The sequence below is a fragment of the Conger conger genome, chromosome 13, assembly GCF_963514075.1.
Source record: "Conger conger chromosome 13, fConCon1.1, whole genome shotgun sequence".
NCBI classification, from domain to species: domain Eukaryota; kingdom Metazoa; phylum Chordata; class Actinopteri; order Anguilliformes; family Congridae; genus Conger; species Conger conger.
The window spans coordinates 40,042,183-40,057,644 of NC_083772.1; the positions used below are offsets into that span (position 1 = coordinate 40,042,183).

At 42.4% G+C, this 15,462-nt stretch overlaps 1 protein-coding gene across 15 annotated transcripts in view; it reads right to left on the reverse strand.

The window, feature by feature from the left end:
• Nucleotides 1-15,462, reverse strand: part of picalmb (phosphatidylinositol binding clathrin assembly protein b) — a 46,328-nt gene that overhangs the window by 19,646 nt on the left and 11,220 nt on the right. For all 15 annotated transcript variants that reach the window (XM_061216679.1, XM_061216685.1, XM_061216677.1 and 12 more), the window contains exons 3-10: nt 9,719-9,861; nt 8,844-8,919; nt 7,927-8,029; nt 6,629-6,722; nt 5,025-5,136; nt 2,681-2,787; nt 2,195-2,236; nt 852-937 (exon numbers count right to left, since the gene is read on the reverse strand). In XM_061216679.1, the coding sequence (XP_061072663.1) occupies nt 852-937; nt 2,195-2,236; nt 2,681-2,787; nt 5,025-5,136; nt 6,629-6,722; nt 7,927-8,029; nt 8,844-8,919; nt 9,719-9,861 (763 nt within the window). The remainder of the gene's footprint in view (nt 1-851; nt 938-2,194; nt 2,237-2,680; nt 2,788-5,024; nt 5,137-6,628; nt 6,723-7,926; nt 8,030-8,843; nt 8,920-9,718; nt 9,862-15,462) is intronic.

The window sequence follows — 15,462 nt, forward strand, 5'->3', positions numbered from 1 at the left end:
GATAAAAACCACCGCACACCGCCCTCAGCCACACCGTGCTGGCCACCGCCGGTGTTTAATGAGCGGCGGCCATTTTGTCTTCATTCAGCATTCCTGCTCTCCGGAGGAGAAAAACCCAGAGCTCAATAAACTTCAAACACAAGCTCATTCAATGATTTAGAGTTCATTTAAAAGTGTGTTAATTAAAAAGAAACCAAACCGGAGAATTAACGTGTGTCTATCAAAGCGCTGAAGGAGAAAATGTGCATGTTCCTCTTAAGATCAAACTTTCCCACCATAGATGTACATAAAAGGAAAGAATAAATGTAAGAAGGAATGGAAAAAAATCCGAATAAAATGTTCTGAGGTTTCACCAAAATAAAAATGACAGTTGGAGTAGGAAAGGCACTTTCAGAAAGAACATTTAAGTACAGCCTTAATTATATCATTACATTATCTAAAGCCAGTGTAACCTTCACTGTTATACAAAAGGTCTGTAACTGACAAAATAAAACGTAAGAAATGGAAGGCCACCATTTACTCGAACAGAAAGGACAAGAACAATCCCACATAAAAATACACAGCGCTGAAGTATACCATTTTATACATAAGAATATTTGAAGTATAATTAAAGTTTATGGGCCAGTTTGGCAGGCATAGATAACACCTAGTCCTAGACCAAATTCTAATTTGAATGGAGATTCTCCACACAAAACTGAATTTATTGTAGTCCAGGACTAGCCTTAATCGGATTCTGTGAAACTGGCCCGATATCAAGTATGCCTATTTTTCTCCCCCCACAAAGGATGTAGCTCAATTGAGCATTAAGGTTTTTTGACCCCTGCCCGTAAGCCATTCTTAGTAAAGCTCACCTGCTAGCTGCTGTCGAGTCTTTGACCTTTTTCCCTTCTAAGGAGGCCAGATGCTGCTCCAGTGCATCCAGAAGGCTGCTTGGGGCCTGTCGGAAAACACAGCCCCCGCCCCCCAATCAGCCGAGGCCTCCACAAACAGGAACTCTCAGAGAAGACCACAGGAAACGGCATGCAGGACCAAACACTTTCCACCAATACTCGCATGCAATCCACAGGCACACGAGCACACACGTGAGTGAAGGTGAAGATACTTACACAAACCGTGAACTGAAGACGCAAAGAGAAGAAGGAAAAGATACAGAACATAAAGGTGGTAACAGTCAGATTTACTGAGGCTGATGTACACATCTCCAGATAGACACCTAGTCCTACCAATGAGTTCTTACCAAGGTGAAATACAAAAATGTTGCTTTGTTTACTGCCAGCACTTGATTAGCAAGTACTTCTGAACACAAAGCAAAATGTATAGAGCCTGGAGAGATGTTTTTAAACCTTTATGCAGACACTTGTTGGTCCTACACCTTCTCAGAAGAGAGGTGGTCACGAAGAGCAGGTTATCTAAACCACTACCCTGAATTAACACCTTTATTTGCTGTACGTTGTGAAGAGAAGTCAGAAGTGAGAAGTTTCCCCATTTGCCCGCATGCATTAGGAGTCCCCGTGCCGTGGGGAATTGAACCCAAGCAAGCCTTCCACAATGCGGAACTACGGAATCTAGAGCAGTGTGGAGTGAGGTCTGCTATTAAAACAAGACAAAGGCCAGTATCCAATCAAAATGCGTCCTTAAGTTTCACTCATGGTTAAATGTAAGCGTTTTGTTTTGTGTTGTTCTTCTAGAGTTCAGCGATCATCAGAATTGGCTTGCCAAACGGAGTTCACAAATGAAACAAATTGAATGCTTGCCTTTGTTTGCAAGTCAAACTTAAGGACAATGCTAATTGCTAAACAATGCTAAATGCTAAACCTCAAGTCAAAGTCATCCTGCTCAAGTGGAGACATTTAAGTCCTTCTGTCCCTGTTCTGTTGTTTTGGTGATCTGGTGAAGACAGGCGTTCACAAACTGGCTAACAGTGATCATTAGCATCGACTGAATCCTAATGAGCAGGACATTTTGGCTGCTGCCAAATACAGCATGTAAAGATTTCTCTAATACGTTAAAAGGCCTGTGTGCACTGAACAGGATACAGCTTGTGGTCTTCACCAGAACTCTTTCATTGAGGCAGTGAGGATTTAGATCATTTATCTTTAGAGAATACTGTGCACATCTATGGGAAAGGTCAAGCTCAACTAGACGCTTCCCTACCTGTTCCGCCTCCATTAAACGTGGAACGGGAGACTCTTACCTGAGATAGATCTGGTATGTCTCCACGGTCGATGCCTACTTGCTGCAGACAGAAAAGGTGAGGATAGATTTGGGGGGGAGGCAAGGTTGGGTAAATACCAAAGCGTTTTGTTATCTGTGTGTCTTTTCGTTCGATGTACATGATGCCCTCTCTGTTACCTTTAACATTTGTCTACATACAGCTGGAAATGACTGACTGAGGCACTCTAGATCTTTTGCTAGATATATCGGAGCACATTGCAGAATTCTCATCAAATGTGCATCTGACGAGAAGTGAGCATACAAAAAAAAATTTCAGCAGAATGCGCCTACAATTGCATTCGTAATTTAAAGGGTGACATATAACCTGACTGTCGAGAGATGCAAGAAGATATCCAGATGGAAGGTGAGAAACTGGTTTTAAGAAACTATGAGTAAGTTTAAAGTCAATCAAAAAACGATAAGGAAAACATTCCTTACAACAATCATGGGGGCAACGGGGGCTCACCTCTGCAACTTTGAGGAACTCCGAAATTCTCGTCATACGGGTAAGGAACTTCTTGTAGATGTCAAGGCCCTCCTTGCATTGGTTTTTCTTCATGTCAAAGTACTTCTCTGTGGTCAGAAACAATGGTGTGAAACCAAGGACGCCATTTTCTGTTCAACACGTGCAGCACGTAGCCTGTGCGAGGACATACTTCCTGACTCGATCACTGGGCTCGGAGTTTGCACAAAGTTTAACCATACTAACTAGCTGGCTAGCTAGCTAACTAATAATAATTTTATAATAAAATGAATCGATCACTTCACAACACTGAAAAGCTACAGGGGGTAATGGGCAGTCAGTATTAATATCCAAATGAATGAAAAATCTCCATTGCCATAACTATGGCGAATACTTTCCATGTGTGATGTGGTTGTACAGTTGCATACAAATGTAGGCAAACAGTAGGCTCACATTTCTTATCCGAAGCAAGTAATGTTCAAGATCAAAAAGATATACTGAACATACCCTACATAGTTTTGGAGCTTGAAATGTATCACATGCTTTCACTTTTATAAAGAGTGCATATGGATTGTCTGGCGGCTTTGCTCACTCAACACAATCGTTGATGACCTACACAGTGACAGGTCACACATTCAAAATAACAATGAGATAACGTTAACGCAATGGGACCCATAAAAACTGCACACGAAGCCCTTTGAAAATGTTTTTTTGCTCACTCAATTGAGGATTTCGAATGACAGCAGTTGAGCAGGGAATTGTACAGTAGCCTGCTGTAGTTAGCAAGTGGTCACAGAGAGGTTTTTCCATGGTTGCGATTGCTTTAAAAGAAAATCCATCTAACTAACTGATGTTCAACCATAGACATTCGACCATAGAAGGTTCAAAAGTCACTGCCAAAACTAGCCAACAGTTGGCTTCAGCATTCTGCAATCTTTGCATATTATCAGAAAACAAGACATGCATTCAAATAAAGTAGGCTACCAAAGATTACAGTATACAGCGTACTCCCTATGCTGGCAGACTAGACAGAGGAAGGGAGGGGGTGGGTGGGCATAGATATGAGCAGAGACCATAGATATGAACATACCACACATATGAGCAGAGAATATAGATATGAGCATACCACATACATATGAGCAGAGTCCATAGATACGAGCATACTGCATAGATATGAGCAGGAACCATAGATATGAACTGAGACCATAGATATGAGCATACCGCATAGATATGACACTAGAACATCAGCAAAAACAGACAACATTAAGCACATAGAGAACACCGAGTACAGCAGTCTTCAGTACACCAGTAATAAGCCTAGCAATTCTTGCTTTATGGTCCCCCTCTCAGAGACTGCATGTTGGCTTACAGAAAGCAAACCGGAGCCACAGTTATTGGTGTGCTCCGACTGGGCTATGATACAGTGACCTTGGAGCCAAGCGCCTCCCTCTATTTTGTTGGTCTCATCATGTGTGTTATCAGATTCTTTACCTCTCACGGAAAATTCATACACCGCAATACCACCGGAAATATTTGACAGAAACTGAAACGTTACACCGAAGCTGGGCTTACAGAATGCACATACAGCACACTCAATCTCTCCAGGACGACCAAGCTTACTGACCAGGACTAGCCTAAAACTAAATAATAATAATAATAGGAATAAGACTAAGAATAAGAAGAACAGTTTAAATATGAAATAATGAATATAAAAAAGATAATGATTGATATCAATTCAATTATTAAGTATCCATTCATGAAGATTATTGCCATGTCTTCCTTAAAGGTAAGAATTTTGTGGAAAAACATTGTTACAAGACCATTGTAAATCCCTTCCTATCATTGAAAAAACGCTCACTGATATGTTGACTCACCCTCTGCCTGTGTATAGTCCTTAAATTCGGGTTTCAAAATATATGGTTGACGGCCCGGCACTCTGTACTAAAACATCGTATAGCTAAACAATAATTCAAGCTCATTGGTTGAAAATTGGTTCTAATTACCACAGCCAAAGGCGTTTCAATGTCAGCTCGTTCACAGAGAAGGGGTGGGATAAACAATGTTGTGGTTTGAAGGTGTTAGTTGCTGCTATTCCTCTCTGGACCAATAGAAGTCGGAAATTACCTATTGTACCTTTAACAAAAGCATCTACTGATCACCATGCAATGCAAGATGCATGCATAACACAGAGTCAATAACGGTGTTAAATGCTCACATCGCGAAAAAAGCAATTGAGAGTAACGTGAACAATGTGTGCTGGCAAAGAGAGGCCAGTAATAACCAACAACAGAACATCCAAATGGAAGAGAGCTTTCCTTTCAACGGCCCTAGGAGATCTGGCACTTGCCTAAAAGGTTGATGATCCCTTCGTTGTATGCGGCGAACAGCCGGATTGCGTCTTTGAACAGAAGCATGAAGGCCGCGTTGATGACGCCGTTTGTGAGCTCATTGGCGTTGACCTGGGAAGGGAGGAGAGGGAACAGACGGAGTCAGTTTACACACAGCAGACCCATCATAACCTCCACATAACCTCATATGGGCCTAGTATAATGCACTATCATGAATAAACTGTGAATGAACTGGCCTTGTTACTTGGAGGCATAAGACTAGGACTGCCCAACCCAGTTCCTGGAGATTGACCATCCTGTAGGGTATTAATTTCAAACTAATTTGGCGCATTTGACTATGGATTAGCGGCTCAATGAGATCTCGCTGGTGAATGTGGTGTGCTTTACTAGGTTTTGGAGTGAAAACTGACAGGACAGTAGATCTCCAGGAAAAGGGTTGGGCTGCTCTGCTCTAGCTGTTGAATGAGGTGCGGTTTGTTGGGGTTGGAGTGAAACCCTACAAGACGGTAGATCTCCAGGAACAGGGTTGTGCAGCCCAGTTTGAGGAACACATCAATAGGGCAAGTCAATAATAATATGTAACTCATTGAAATAAATGCAGTATCTGTCAACATCAGCAGAAAAAAAGAAATATATATATAACCCATGACGTTATATTGAACATATAAAGTTCAATTTGAAATCGAAAAACGTTTCAACAATAACTCTCCCAAGGGGACACCATTTAACATGAATGCTAGCCTTATTCAAGACTGGTCAGAGGTGATGCACTACACAGGCAGTTTTATAATATATTGCACTATAGACTGCCTGTATTTTAGGCTGTTTTGTTAGGTAAACTTTTAAACTGTGTAACGCACTTTGAATAGTGGCATGGGTGGAAGACGTGGAAGATAATTCTAAGTAATCACGGGTTTGCGTGTGCTTGTTTGCGTCTCTGGGTCTGTTTGTTTGTCAGCAGTTGTAGATAAAGTTGTTTTGCCCAGCCGTAAGATAAAGAGGTTTCGCTTAAGAGCCGATTCAGCGGGAACTAGAATAATATGTTCATGGCTGGATCAATGAAAAAAGTGCTAAGGATACAGGTGACGCAAAACGCAGAGAACAGAGTGCTTGCCACTTTGTTTCAGAGGAAGTACCGTACTGATTTATTGTAAATTCCACCCATGCTGCACAACATAGTGTGCCTTATCACAGTTTAAAACTTTTAAATTGATTATTTATATAGATTTTTTTGACAATTTGGATAGAAAAATTTTTCCCTCAACAAATGTGGTAGAAGGAAGCGTGCAATGCTTTCAAGTAGAGAAAATACCAAATGTCACAAAGGAGGTAAACAAGTGAAATAAAAATTTCACAGTGGCTGAACAACAACTGTGATGCATCACAGATCAGCCTTAGACCAGGGGTGCCATATCATGTGTCATGGAGGGCTGAAAGTATGCAGGTTTTCATTCAAACCGCACGCAACACCAGCTGATGTACCGATTGGTTGGAATAAAAAAAAAACCTGCATTCTCTCCCCCCTCTGTGATTGGGCAACGCTGCCTTAGAGCCAGCTTTATTCAGTGTAGTAGGGAACAGAAAAAGACAGCTGAACACGCACATTGAAATCGAGCAGAGCATCCATCTGGTTCTGGATAATAGGGATGGTCTTCAGCAGCTTTTCTGTGTTCATGGTCCTCATCACCCCATCCGACCTGCAGGAAACAATGCGGCCATGTTTTAAAAAAATAAATAAATTTTAAAAAATCAATAAATCAATCTCAGTAAGCATTTTTGTCTTAAAATCAATTTTTCGATTACTTCTTTTAGGTAAAGTGGATGAAAATACAGGCAATGGGGTGAGAATTTTACAGAATTCAATATTGGCCAATGGGGTAAGAAAACAGTCACTTAAGACAAGCTGATAATTTTTACTAGAGAGAGAAAATAAATAAAATCTTAATAAATAAATAAAAATGCTTTTTGGTTTCAGTTTCACAGAGCCAGATTAAGCCTAGTGCTAGACTAAATTACAATTTGAAGGGAGATTCAAATTGAGGAGAGAAGTGCATTTTTTCCACTAGGCGTGTGTAGTTGTTGAAGACCTCCAGAGAGCTTAACTATTGTTTGTGTATCTTGTGTGAGCATTAGGTATTAAGGAAACCTTGTGGGTTTATCAGCTGTTGTAGATTTGTTAGTCAAATTGCCGTGTTAGTTAGACCAGGCGTGTTGCATTTTGTTATTAGTTAGCGATTCTAGTGGGTTTTCCACCAGCCGCCGGCAGTTTTGCTTGTTTCTGTTATTCTGATTAGGTGATCAGAATCAGTTAGATACTTTGGACGCTGCATAGATGTTGTTTTTTGTATTAGTTATTGTATTGTTGTACTCGGGGGGTATTCTAGCTGCCAACTGTGGTATGCTAGTTTGGAAGTTGATGTATTCTTCAAGGGTTCCGATTATATCTGTATGGTTACACTAGGACTCGGAACTGTACTGTCCTCTCAGGTCCTCTTCGCACTTGTACTTGTGTTTGATCTGCACTTCGTTGTACGTCGCTCTGGATAAGAGCGTCTGCTAAATGCCATGTAATGTAACAAAAAGATTCCCCATACAAAACTGCAGGACTAAGCTTAATCTGATCCAGTGAAACCAGCCCTTTAGGTCCCATTTCAAGACTAAAACAAGTGTTAAGACTTTTCTGCGTTGAACTCAATGCAGGGTACCGGTGACAATTTAAAGCTTTCTAAAGATTCTAAATCCCTCAAGCACTAAGAGCACTGTAACATAAAATGGAGGCCTGAGTTTGACATTTTCTTTAGAAAACCTTTTTCCTGGGAGAGGTCAGAGTCGCTCTTGGCAGGCAAGCAAAGGAGGAAGACGTGGGCTGTCGGAGGTGACGAAGAGCAGGGAACCTCTTACCCTCGTTTTACTTTCGTGAAGTCGAAAGCGACCTGTCGGTACGAGACGGCCTTCTCGTTCAGGTAGCGGCTGTACCTCCGGATGAACGTGGACATGTCGTAGCCTGTGAGGGACGAGTCGACAGAGCGGGAGGTTAGCCGGAGTACATCACTTCCCACAAACGGCAGCGGAGCGCTTCCTGTTCACGCCGTGCGCGAGCTATTCATACGACTCCCTGGGAAGTTTGATCTTCTCAGAAGCACTCGTTATACCAGAAAAACAGAACGCGGTAACCGAAATCCCGGAAAATAAAACCCATAATCATTAGCCGGGACACTCAAATGGCCTCAGCGAAACGAGAAACCTGCCAAACCGCCGATGAAGCGGGGAACAGGTGGGAAAGGAGAGGACATGAAAGGAACTGTTGTGCCTATTCGTGGCATTGTTTCCACATATAATTAGCCTATGTTTCTTTGCTCCATTTCCTATATGCTCGAGTCTGCACTTCTTGCACTTGCGCAGTCTCTCTTGGGGCCACAATGTTTGCATTGTAATTTGCTCTGGATAAGAGGGTCAGCTAAATAGCAGCGAGGTAAAATAAGATATAATTCCCAAAAAATAACAAGACAATTTCCAGAGAAGAACTGGCAACCTCTGCTTATCGGTCACACCACATAAAAATAGATAATATTTAGTGTTCAAGGAAAAAAAAAAAAAATGTAAAAGCAATGTAAAAGACCTGAGAATAGGTGATGGAGAACACATCCCAGTTAGGTCTTTCTCTAGTCCACCACCGTGCTGAGGCACCTGACATGGGGCCGGATCGGGAATCGGCTTCTGATTGGACCGATCCGAGGCGCGCCCTTTAGCAGTGCCCGAGGCAGACGCAGTCATAACGAGCAGCAAACAACAAACCAACCAGAGATGACCTCACTCACCTTGCAACCCACTTTTGTCCAGAAAATTACTGAGGTTGAACAACGTGTTCCTCGAAGCCAAGTACTGGACAAAACGCTGCAACACAGAAACGAGCAGCGTCACAGAGAGAGAAGGGGAAAATCGTCATCGGCGTAGACCTCGTTTCAGACCTCGGATAAACTCCCATCCTCAGCCTCGCACCACATGGAGACCCGCAGTGCAGTTCATGTGCAGAACCCATTACTCCCCTCGTCCAGCTTACAGCACACTGCAAATCTCATTAAATATCATTAAATATATCCATAAAATCCATAAGACATTTAATAAAGGCATTAGACATGCTGCTTGTGGGAAAACAGTTACTAGATAACGAGGCAAGGGGGGGGGGGGAGAAAAAAAGAAAGAAGAAAAAGCATGGATCTGGAGTTATAAAAAGGCAGTTGAACAGCCAAAAGGCTTTTACAGAGAGTTTTAACCCCAGATGCTACTGAAACACTGTCAGCACGACAACCCAACACGGCCCAAGCCAAAGGTGGGCTTGACAGAATCACACTGTGAACACCACCTTGGCACATGTCTAGAGGGCAGCCTACAAGGTTACCGGCACATTCTACGCATGTGGTCAACCTGAGCGATTACGAAGAAGAATCAAGTCAACAGTCGAATTACGTGGCAAAAGTGCAAAGCCTCGAAAAACTTCAAGGTCTAAAATGGAAACATCAATATTTTAGCAATTCCCCTTGAAAACTTACATCTATATTTGAGTAATTCCAGTTCTAGCGAATTCTAATGGGGAAAAACATCCATTGATGCAGAAGGCGAAATTATTTAAGCCTACCGCCTTTTAACTGTACAGGTGAACTGGAGGGCTCTCTGCAGCCAGTGGAAAGCTCACCTCGTTTCCGTAGACCATCAGGTGGTGTGTGGTGATGAGGGACTTGAACACCACCACCCAACTGGTGCCCGTAGTCCTCTCAAACAGGGTGTCGGCCAGCTGGGGAATGTTCACGTTCATCTCATTGGTGCACTGGATCAGGTCTGGGGGGAGAGGGGAGAGGGGAGAGGTGGGTTACTGACCGAGCCCAAAGTGGCAATCCACGACAAAAATCGATACATAATTAATAATAAATAATACAATGTTTTATCCAAGGTGACTGGCAGTTGATTACAATAAGCAGAGGACGGTCCCCCCTGGAGCAATGCGGGGTTAAGAGCCTCTCTCATGGATCTTATCGTGGCTACACCGAGGCTTGAACCACCAACTGTCCGGTAAGGATGTCTACCTTACCCTGTGTTCTCACTGTGAGCAACTGGGTTGACCAGTTGCTGAAAGTCCATTCATTTTCAGCAACATGAGTAACTGGGCAACTGAGCGATGAGAGTTGGCCGGAAATAGTTGTCTGAGGCTTAACTTTTCGGCAGGCATCGCCCGCCAACGGCCAATCAGAATCTCGGGTTTCATATTTTTCCTACCAATATAATACCATGTCATGAAGAATTGTTCTGCTTAGTTTCAGAGCAGAAAAATGGAGCAACAGATTGTGATGATGGTACAATCCAACCGGGTTGTATACAATGTTTCTTTTTACAGGGACAAGCGCTTTAAAAATGATGCTTGGAAGATTGTTGGCAAGTTTAATATCTTGTTATTAATTGCCAATAGGTTGAAAAAAAAAAAAAAAGAGCTAAGCAGCACTAGCTCGTATAATAATAGCCTACGTACATGATAATGACATATTGTCATTCTTTATCAGTGTTAATAACATAAGGGTCAGGTATGGTAAATATATGTAGTAATTTTGCTCTACAAAATTAGTAGCATTGACCCCAATACTCATAGGCTACTGAGTTTTATACGGCACTGGATGGCTATTGATGGTGATCCATTTAATGAGAGATGATCGGTAGCTGGTAAGCTAGCAACCAAGAAAGATTGATAACTAGCAAAAGGAAATAATTAATTACAAATGGTAATTATCAGCATCATTGCATAACTACAGAAACTTCATTTATATTGTAAATGTTACATTGTGTATTGCTGTTCTTCACTTCAACAGAAAATTTGTGTGGCAAGTGGGGCAGGAAGGAGGCAGGGCAATTTAAGGACAGTAAGCTCTTGCCCCTCCCTCAGCAAAGTACACTTGAGACCCATCAAACAAGTCACTCACAGTGAGAACACAGGGTTAACCACTAGGGTTAGCCACGAGGCTACAGGCTGCCCAAAGGGAGAACTGGTGCAAAACAACCATACTGAAACCAAATGAGCATTCTGAAAACAACCAAAAAAGGTAAACCTAAAATCTCTCAGATCAGGCACTCCCAGTTTTAGCCCACACTATATAATACTGACCTGGTTTGTTTGGCAAAACTCCTACTGAATTTATGAACTTCTAATGTGACCTGCTGGGATGTCATGGCTTTCATTCCGATTTCTGAAGTGAAGGGTGTGGATAGTTTCATAAACATCATGCTTCCAGTTCCCCGAGGAAACGATCTCCTCGGGAGCTTAGTGAGGCTGTGACCAGGCAGGTGTTACAGTGTGCTGTGCCTCAGAGTCCCAGAGCAAGGCCTCCTCCACTAATAGCATGAACACTTGCATGCCACTGAGGCCCACTGCCACTCCTAATAGGACGCAGGGCTGGCTTATGAAGCGTATTCTCGATGCTCGGATGTTTATAAGCATGATAAACCATCGCTGTGATTGGCGCGTTTTCTTTAATTATACCTGATGCACTAGTAAACTTCAGAGGCCATGAAAAATTACTTCTGGGGAAAAACATCACCACCTATCTATTGGGCATTGACAAGACAGCTAATCGGCAGCAAGGTAATACAGTGGACAAAAATATCCTCAAATCATACAGAGAATGTACAACATGGCTGCCCAGTGGCTGTCTTGTCTGAAGTTTTGATGTTTATTAATACTGTTAAAAGAAAGACAATATACCAAGTGGTGATTACTTACTGTGCTAAGAAATATTAAATAATTGCTACGATATATCACCCAAGTCCTAATACAAAGCATCCATTCTATTCCAGATCTAAGCACACACGGACAAAGGCTTGTGTCAATAGTTGCACAATTTGCATGAGGGACGTGCAAACCAAGATACCAAGTTGTATCAAGAGCGTGTAAAGTCCTAATGCACCTAATGCAGAGAGACGCAGAGAAAGCAGGAGTCGGTAAACCCATTCTGAACTCGTGCTCCGGCTGTCGTTCAATGCGCTCGGGCCATACAGAATGTTCTGAACAACGCGCAAGACTCTTTTCATCGGCCGGCTCAAACCTGACAGCTCAGCTGGTTTCGGTTCCGCTAGGTTACACCCGGCGCCTCTACTGTACGCCCGTACAGTGCACAAAAGGTCCGGCGCCGAGCGACACCATAAAGAGACCTTTCAGGTCGAGAGGAAAGGGCCAGAGCCGTTTAGACAAAGCAGAACTGAAATTGCAGCGTTTCGTTTATACATTCCAGTGGCCATTCCTCAGCGGAGCTCTGTTGACCAGTCTGGTCACATCGCCCAAAACCTGTCAGTTGTCAAAACATCGTCTGGTAATTGGACCTCAGAAGTCACAACAAGCTCCTTTTCGAACCTCCTGTATACACAACATCTTTAGCTACTGTCAACAAGACAGAGCAAAGACACTAGAGCAGCATCTAAATGTTTTTTTGTTTTTTTTACCGCCTAACCCTTCAGGGTGGTAGCTTATGATTGCCTAAATGCTCAAATATTAATTAAGAAAGCTTTACAGTTTAACTCAGGATCTATATTAGAAGTGTTCTGGATAAGATTACATTCAGGAGGGTAAGGATTCTGGAGCAAAATGATTAATATAATACTAGCTCATGTTTGTTTTCAGGGAGTTTTCTGGTCCAATTTCCCCTTTGGGGAGGAACCTGCCCAGCCGTTTGCAGGAGGTCAAAACAGAGGGACTGAGCTAACTTTCTATTTTAAAGTATCCAGCGATCGTTCGACTACTTTACCGCCGCAGGGAAGTGACACACAGTGAAATCCCCCACCCGATTCTACAAAACCCACGAGACAGCAGATAAAGATACCGTTTTAGTACCTGTTCAACCCTTTACGTCAAGCATTCGCAGCTGCAAGGCAACGCAGTCCATAAATGGTCAATAAGAGAAAAGCTGAAGGGACAAAAATATGTGCTGCGGTCGCTCTGCTAAGTGCAAGTGATGATTTCACAAGGAGGTGAGGTCATAACTGCTAACATACAGGCGGCCCTCATGTGACGGTAACGGCGGACATGTACATAGGCTGGGCCAGCTTGCATCATCACACTAGATATCCCGAAGTCCTAAGAAACATAAAAGTACAGAGGTCTCAAAAATATCTATTACCAGAAAATGATGATAAACGTTTTTACACCAGACAAGCCTTAAATTACTACATGTGTTTTTGTGCTTTTTGACGTTGGCCCTCACACAGCCCATGACTGATGTGGATACCACTGCATGCCTTTCCAGGTCTAGCAGCAAGGTGCTAAAAATAACAGCCATTCTTTATCCCTTGCATGCGCCCCCGTATACTTACGCACAAGCTATAATTTGGTATTCGTCGTACAGGGCCCAGGCTGCTGGCCCCTGCTCTAGATACCTTCATATTCCTGGACAAAGTTACAGATTCGTGACCAATGTCTTTCTCCGGGGAGCCTGAACATTCTAGAGCCTTCTACCGATTCCACTACAAACACAAAGCAAATCAATCAATAAACAAATTTCCTAATTAACAGATAAATAGGCAAAGGCACTCAGCGACCACTTTATTGGGTAGACCTGTACATCACCTTGTTAACGCAAATAAAATGTAATCAGCCAATCGTGTGGCAGCAACTCAATGCATAAAATAATGCAGACATGGTCAAGAGATTCCGTTGTTGTTCAGACCAAAAACGAATGGGAAAGAAATGTGATCCAAGTGACTTTGACAATGGAATGACTGTAGGTGCCAGACAGGGTGTTTTTTGTTTTTTTCCCCCCCAGAAACTGCTTATCACCAGGGATTTTCACACACAACAGCCTCTAGAGTTGTGTAGAGAATGGTGTGGAGTGGTATGCAGACAAGCATCTCTGAACACACAACTGGTCCACCTTGGCTACAGCAGCAGAGGCCTGATAAAAAAATAAGTCCACTAAATACCTAATAAAGTTGTTGCCGAGTAGAAATAATTGAATAAACAATAAACAATAAACAAAAACCGGTTGAGTACAGAATCATTCCTGGACACGGATGCTGCCCACAGAATGAAAGGTTTCGGTGACCTTTCCTGACAAACCCCCGTGTTTCGGACCTGTATTCCCACACAGAAAGGAATTAAGTCAGCAGTGGGATGCTTTTCGTTTCCGCTGCGTCGCCACGGGAGACGGCATCGACTTTCATCTCCCTCCTCACGTGGCTGATATGGGACGGGCATATCAATTGCTGGAGCAGGACTGCAAATTAAACCCGCTATACCGCTATCCAGCGCACAGACAAGATGGCACTGTGAGCGAGAACATATTCTCCTTCTAAACACTCAAAAACAACAACGCCCCCAAAAGCCAACTGTTTTTGCTTGCTTGTTCTCCGCACACACACACACACAAACACACATTTTCCCCCTATTTATTTCCTTTTATTCTATTCATCTATGCTGCTGTGAGACTGATATATCTATCTATCTATCTATCCACACACACACACACACACACTCTTAACAGCTCTTCTAAAATAGTTCATGTTTCAATACTGAACAGGTTAGTGTTATACAAAAGTATTTATTTCAGCTGTGCTCATCACACTGGATGGATATAAAGGATTGAGCTGTATGCCAGAAATCAATAGCCATCGTCTGCAAGACATGAAGGCGATGAACGTAATTGTACAAATGCAGCTTTACAAACACACCACAAACAAATGAAGTTAACAAGTCTCCCATATTCTGTGGCAGTTACATTTTGTTCATATTCAAGGCAGTTAATTTCCCTTGTGCTCCAGACACTGCCTTTGATTTAGTCATTAGTGCACAATAGCACACAACAGTGTACAATACAATTAAGATTAATTAACTGCCCCACCCCCCAAAAAATGATACACTGTAGCCATCAATACAAAATGTAGCCTATAATGCATGTATAATTTATGCATTAACACACAAGACGGACGACAACAGTAGATCAGCACAGTAGTGCCACTCTCACAGTAAGGTACTTCTTGTGTAGTATTGCAATTACACAACAATTTTACCAACATGTTTATAAATAAATAAATAAATAAATAATAAATAAGAATTATACAGTAACTCAGATCCAAACTTTTTGTAATATGCTGGTTTAACGACAGAACAGGGCGCTTCTGAAGTGTTGCTAGGTTACAAGTTTATGATATCTCTGATACAATGAACCGACCGAACGTAAACACAGCGGATTGGTGATGAGGATTGGAATGTCTCTCAGCTGTTGTAATTATGCAACTGTTGTAAAATTAACCATTAATACTCCCCACTCCATATTACAACATATTGGTCATATTCTGAATACTGGCTTTCAGTATAAAAAAGCAGCTGGACACCGCAAGGAGTGAAGCCCAATACATTGGGTCCCGTCGTGTGACATTATGTAAAGTTAACGACTGTTTGGCTAGTCG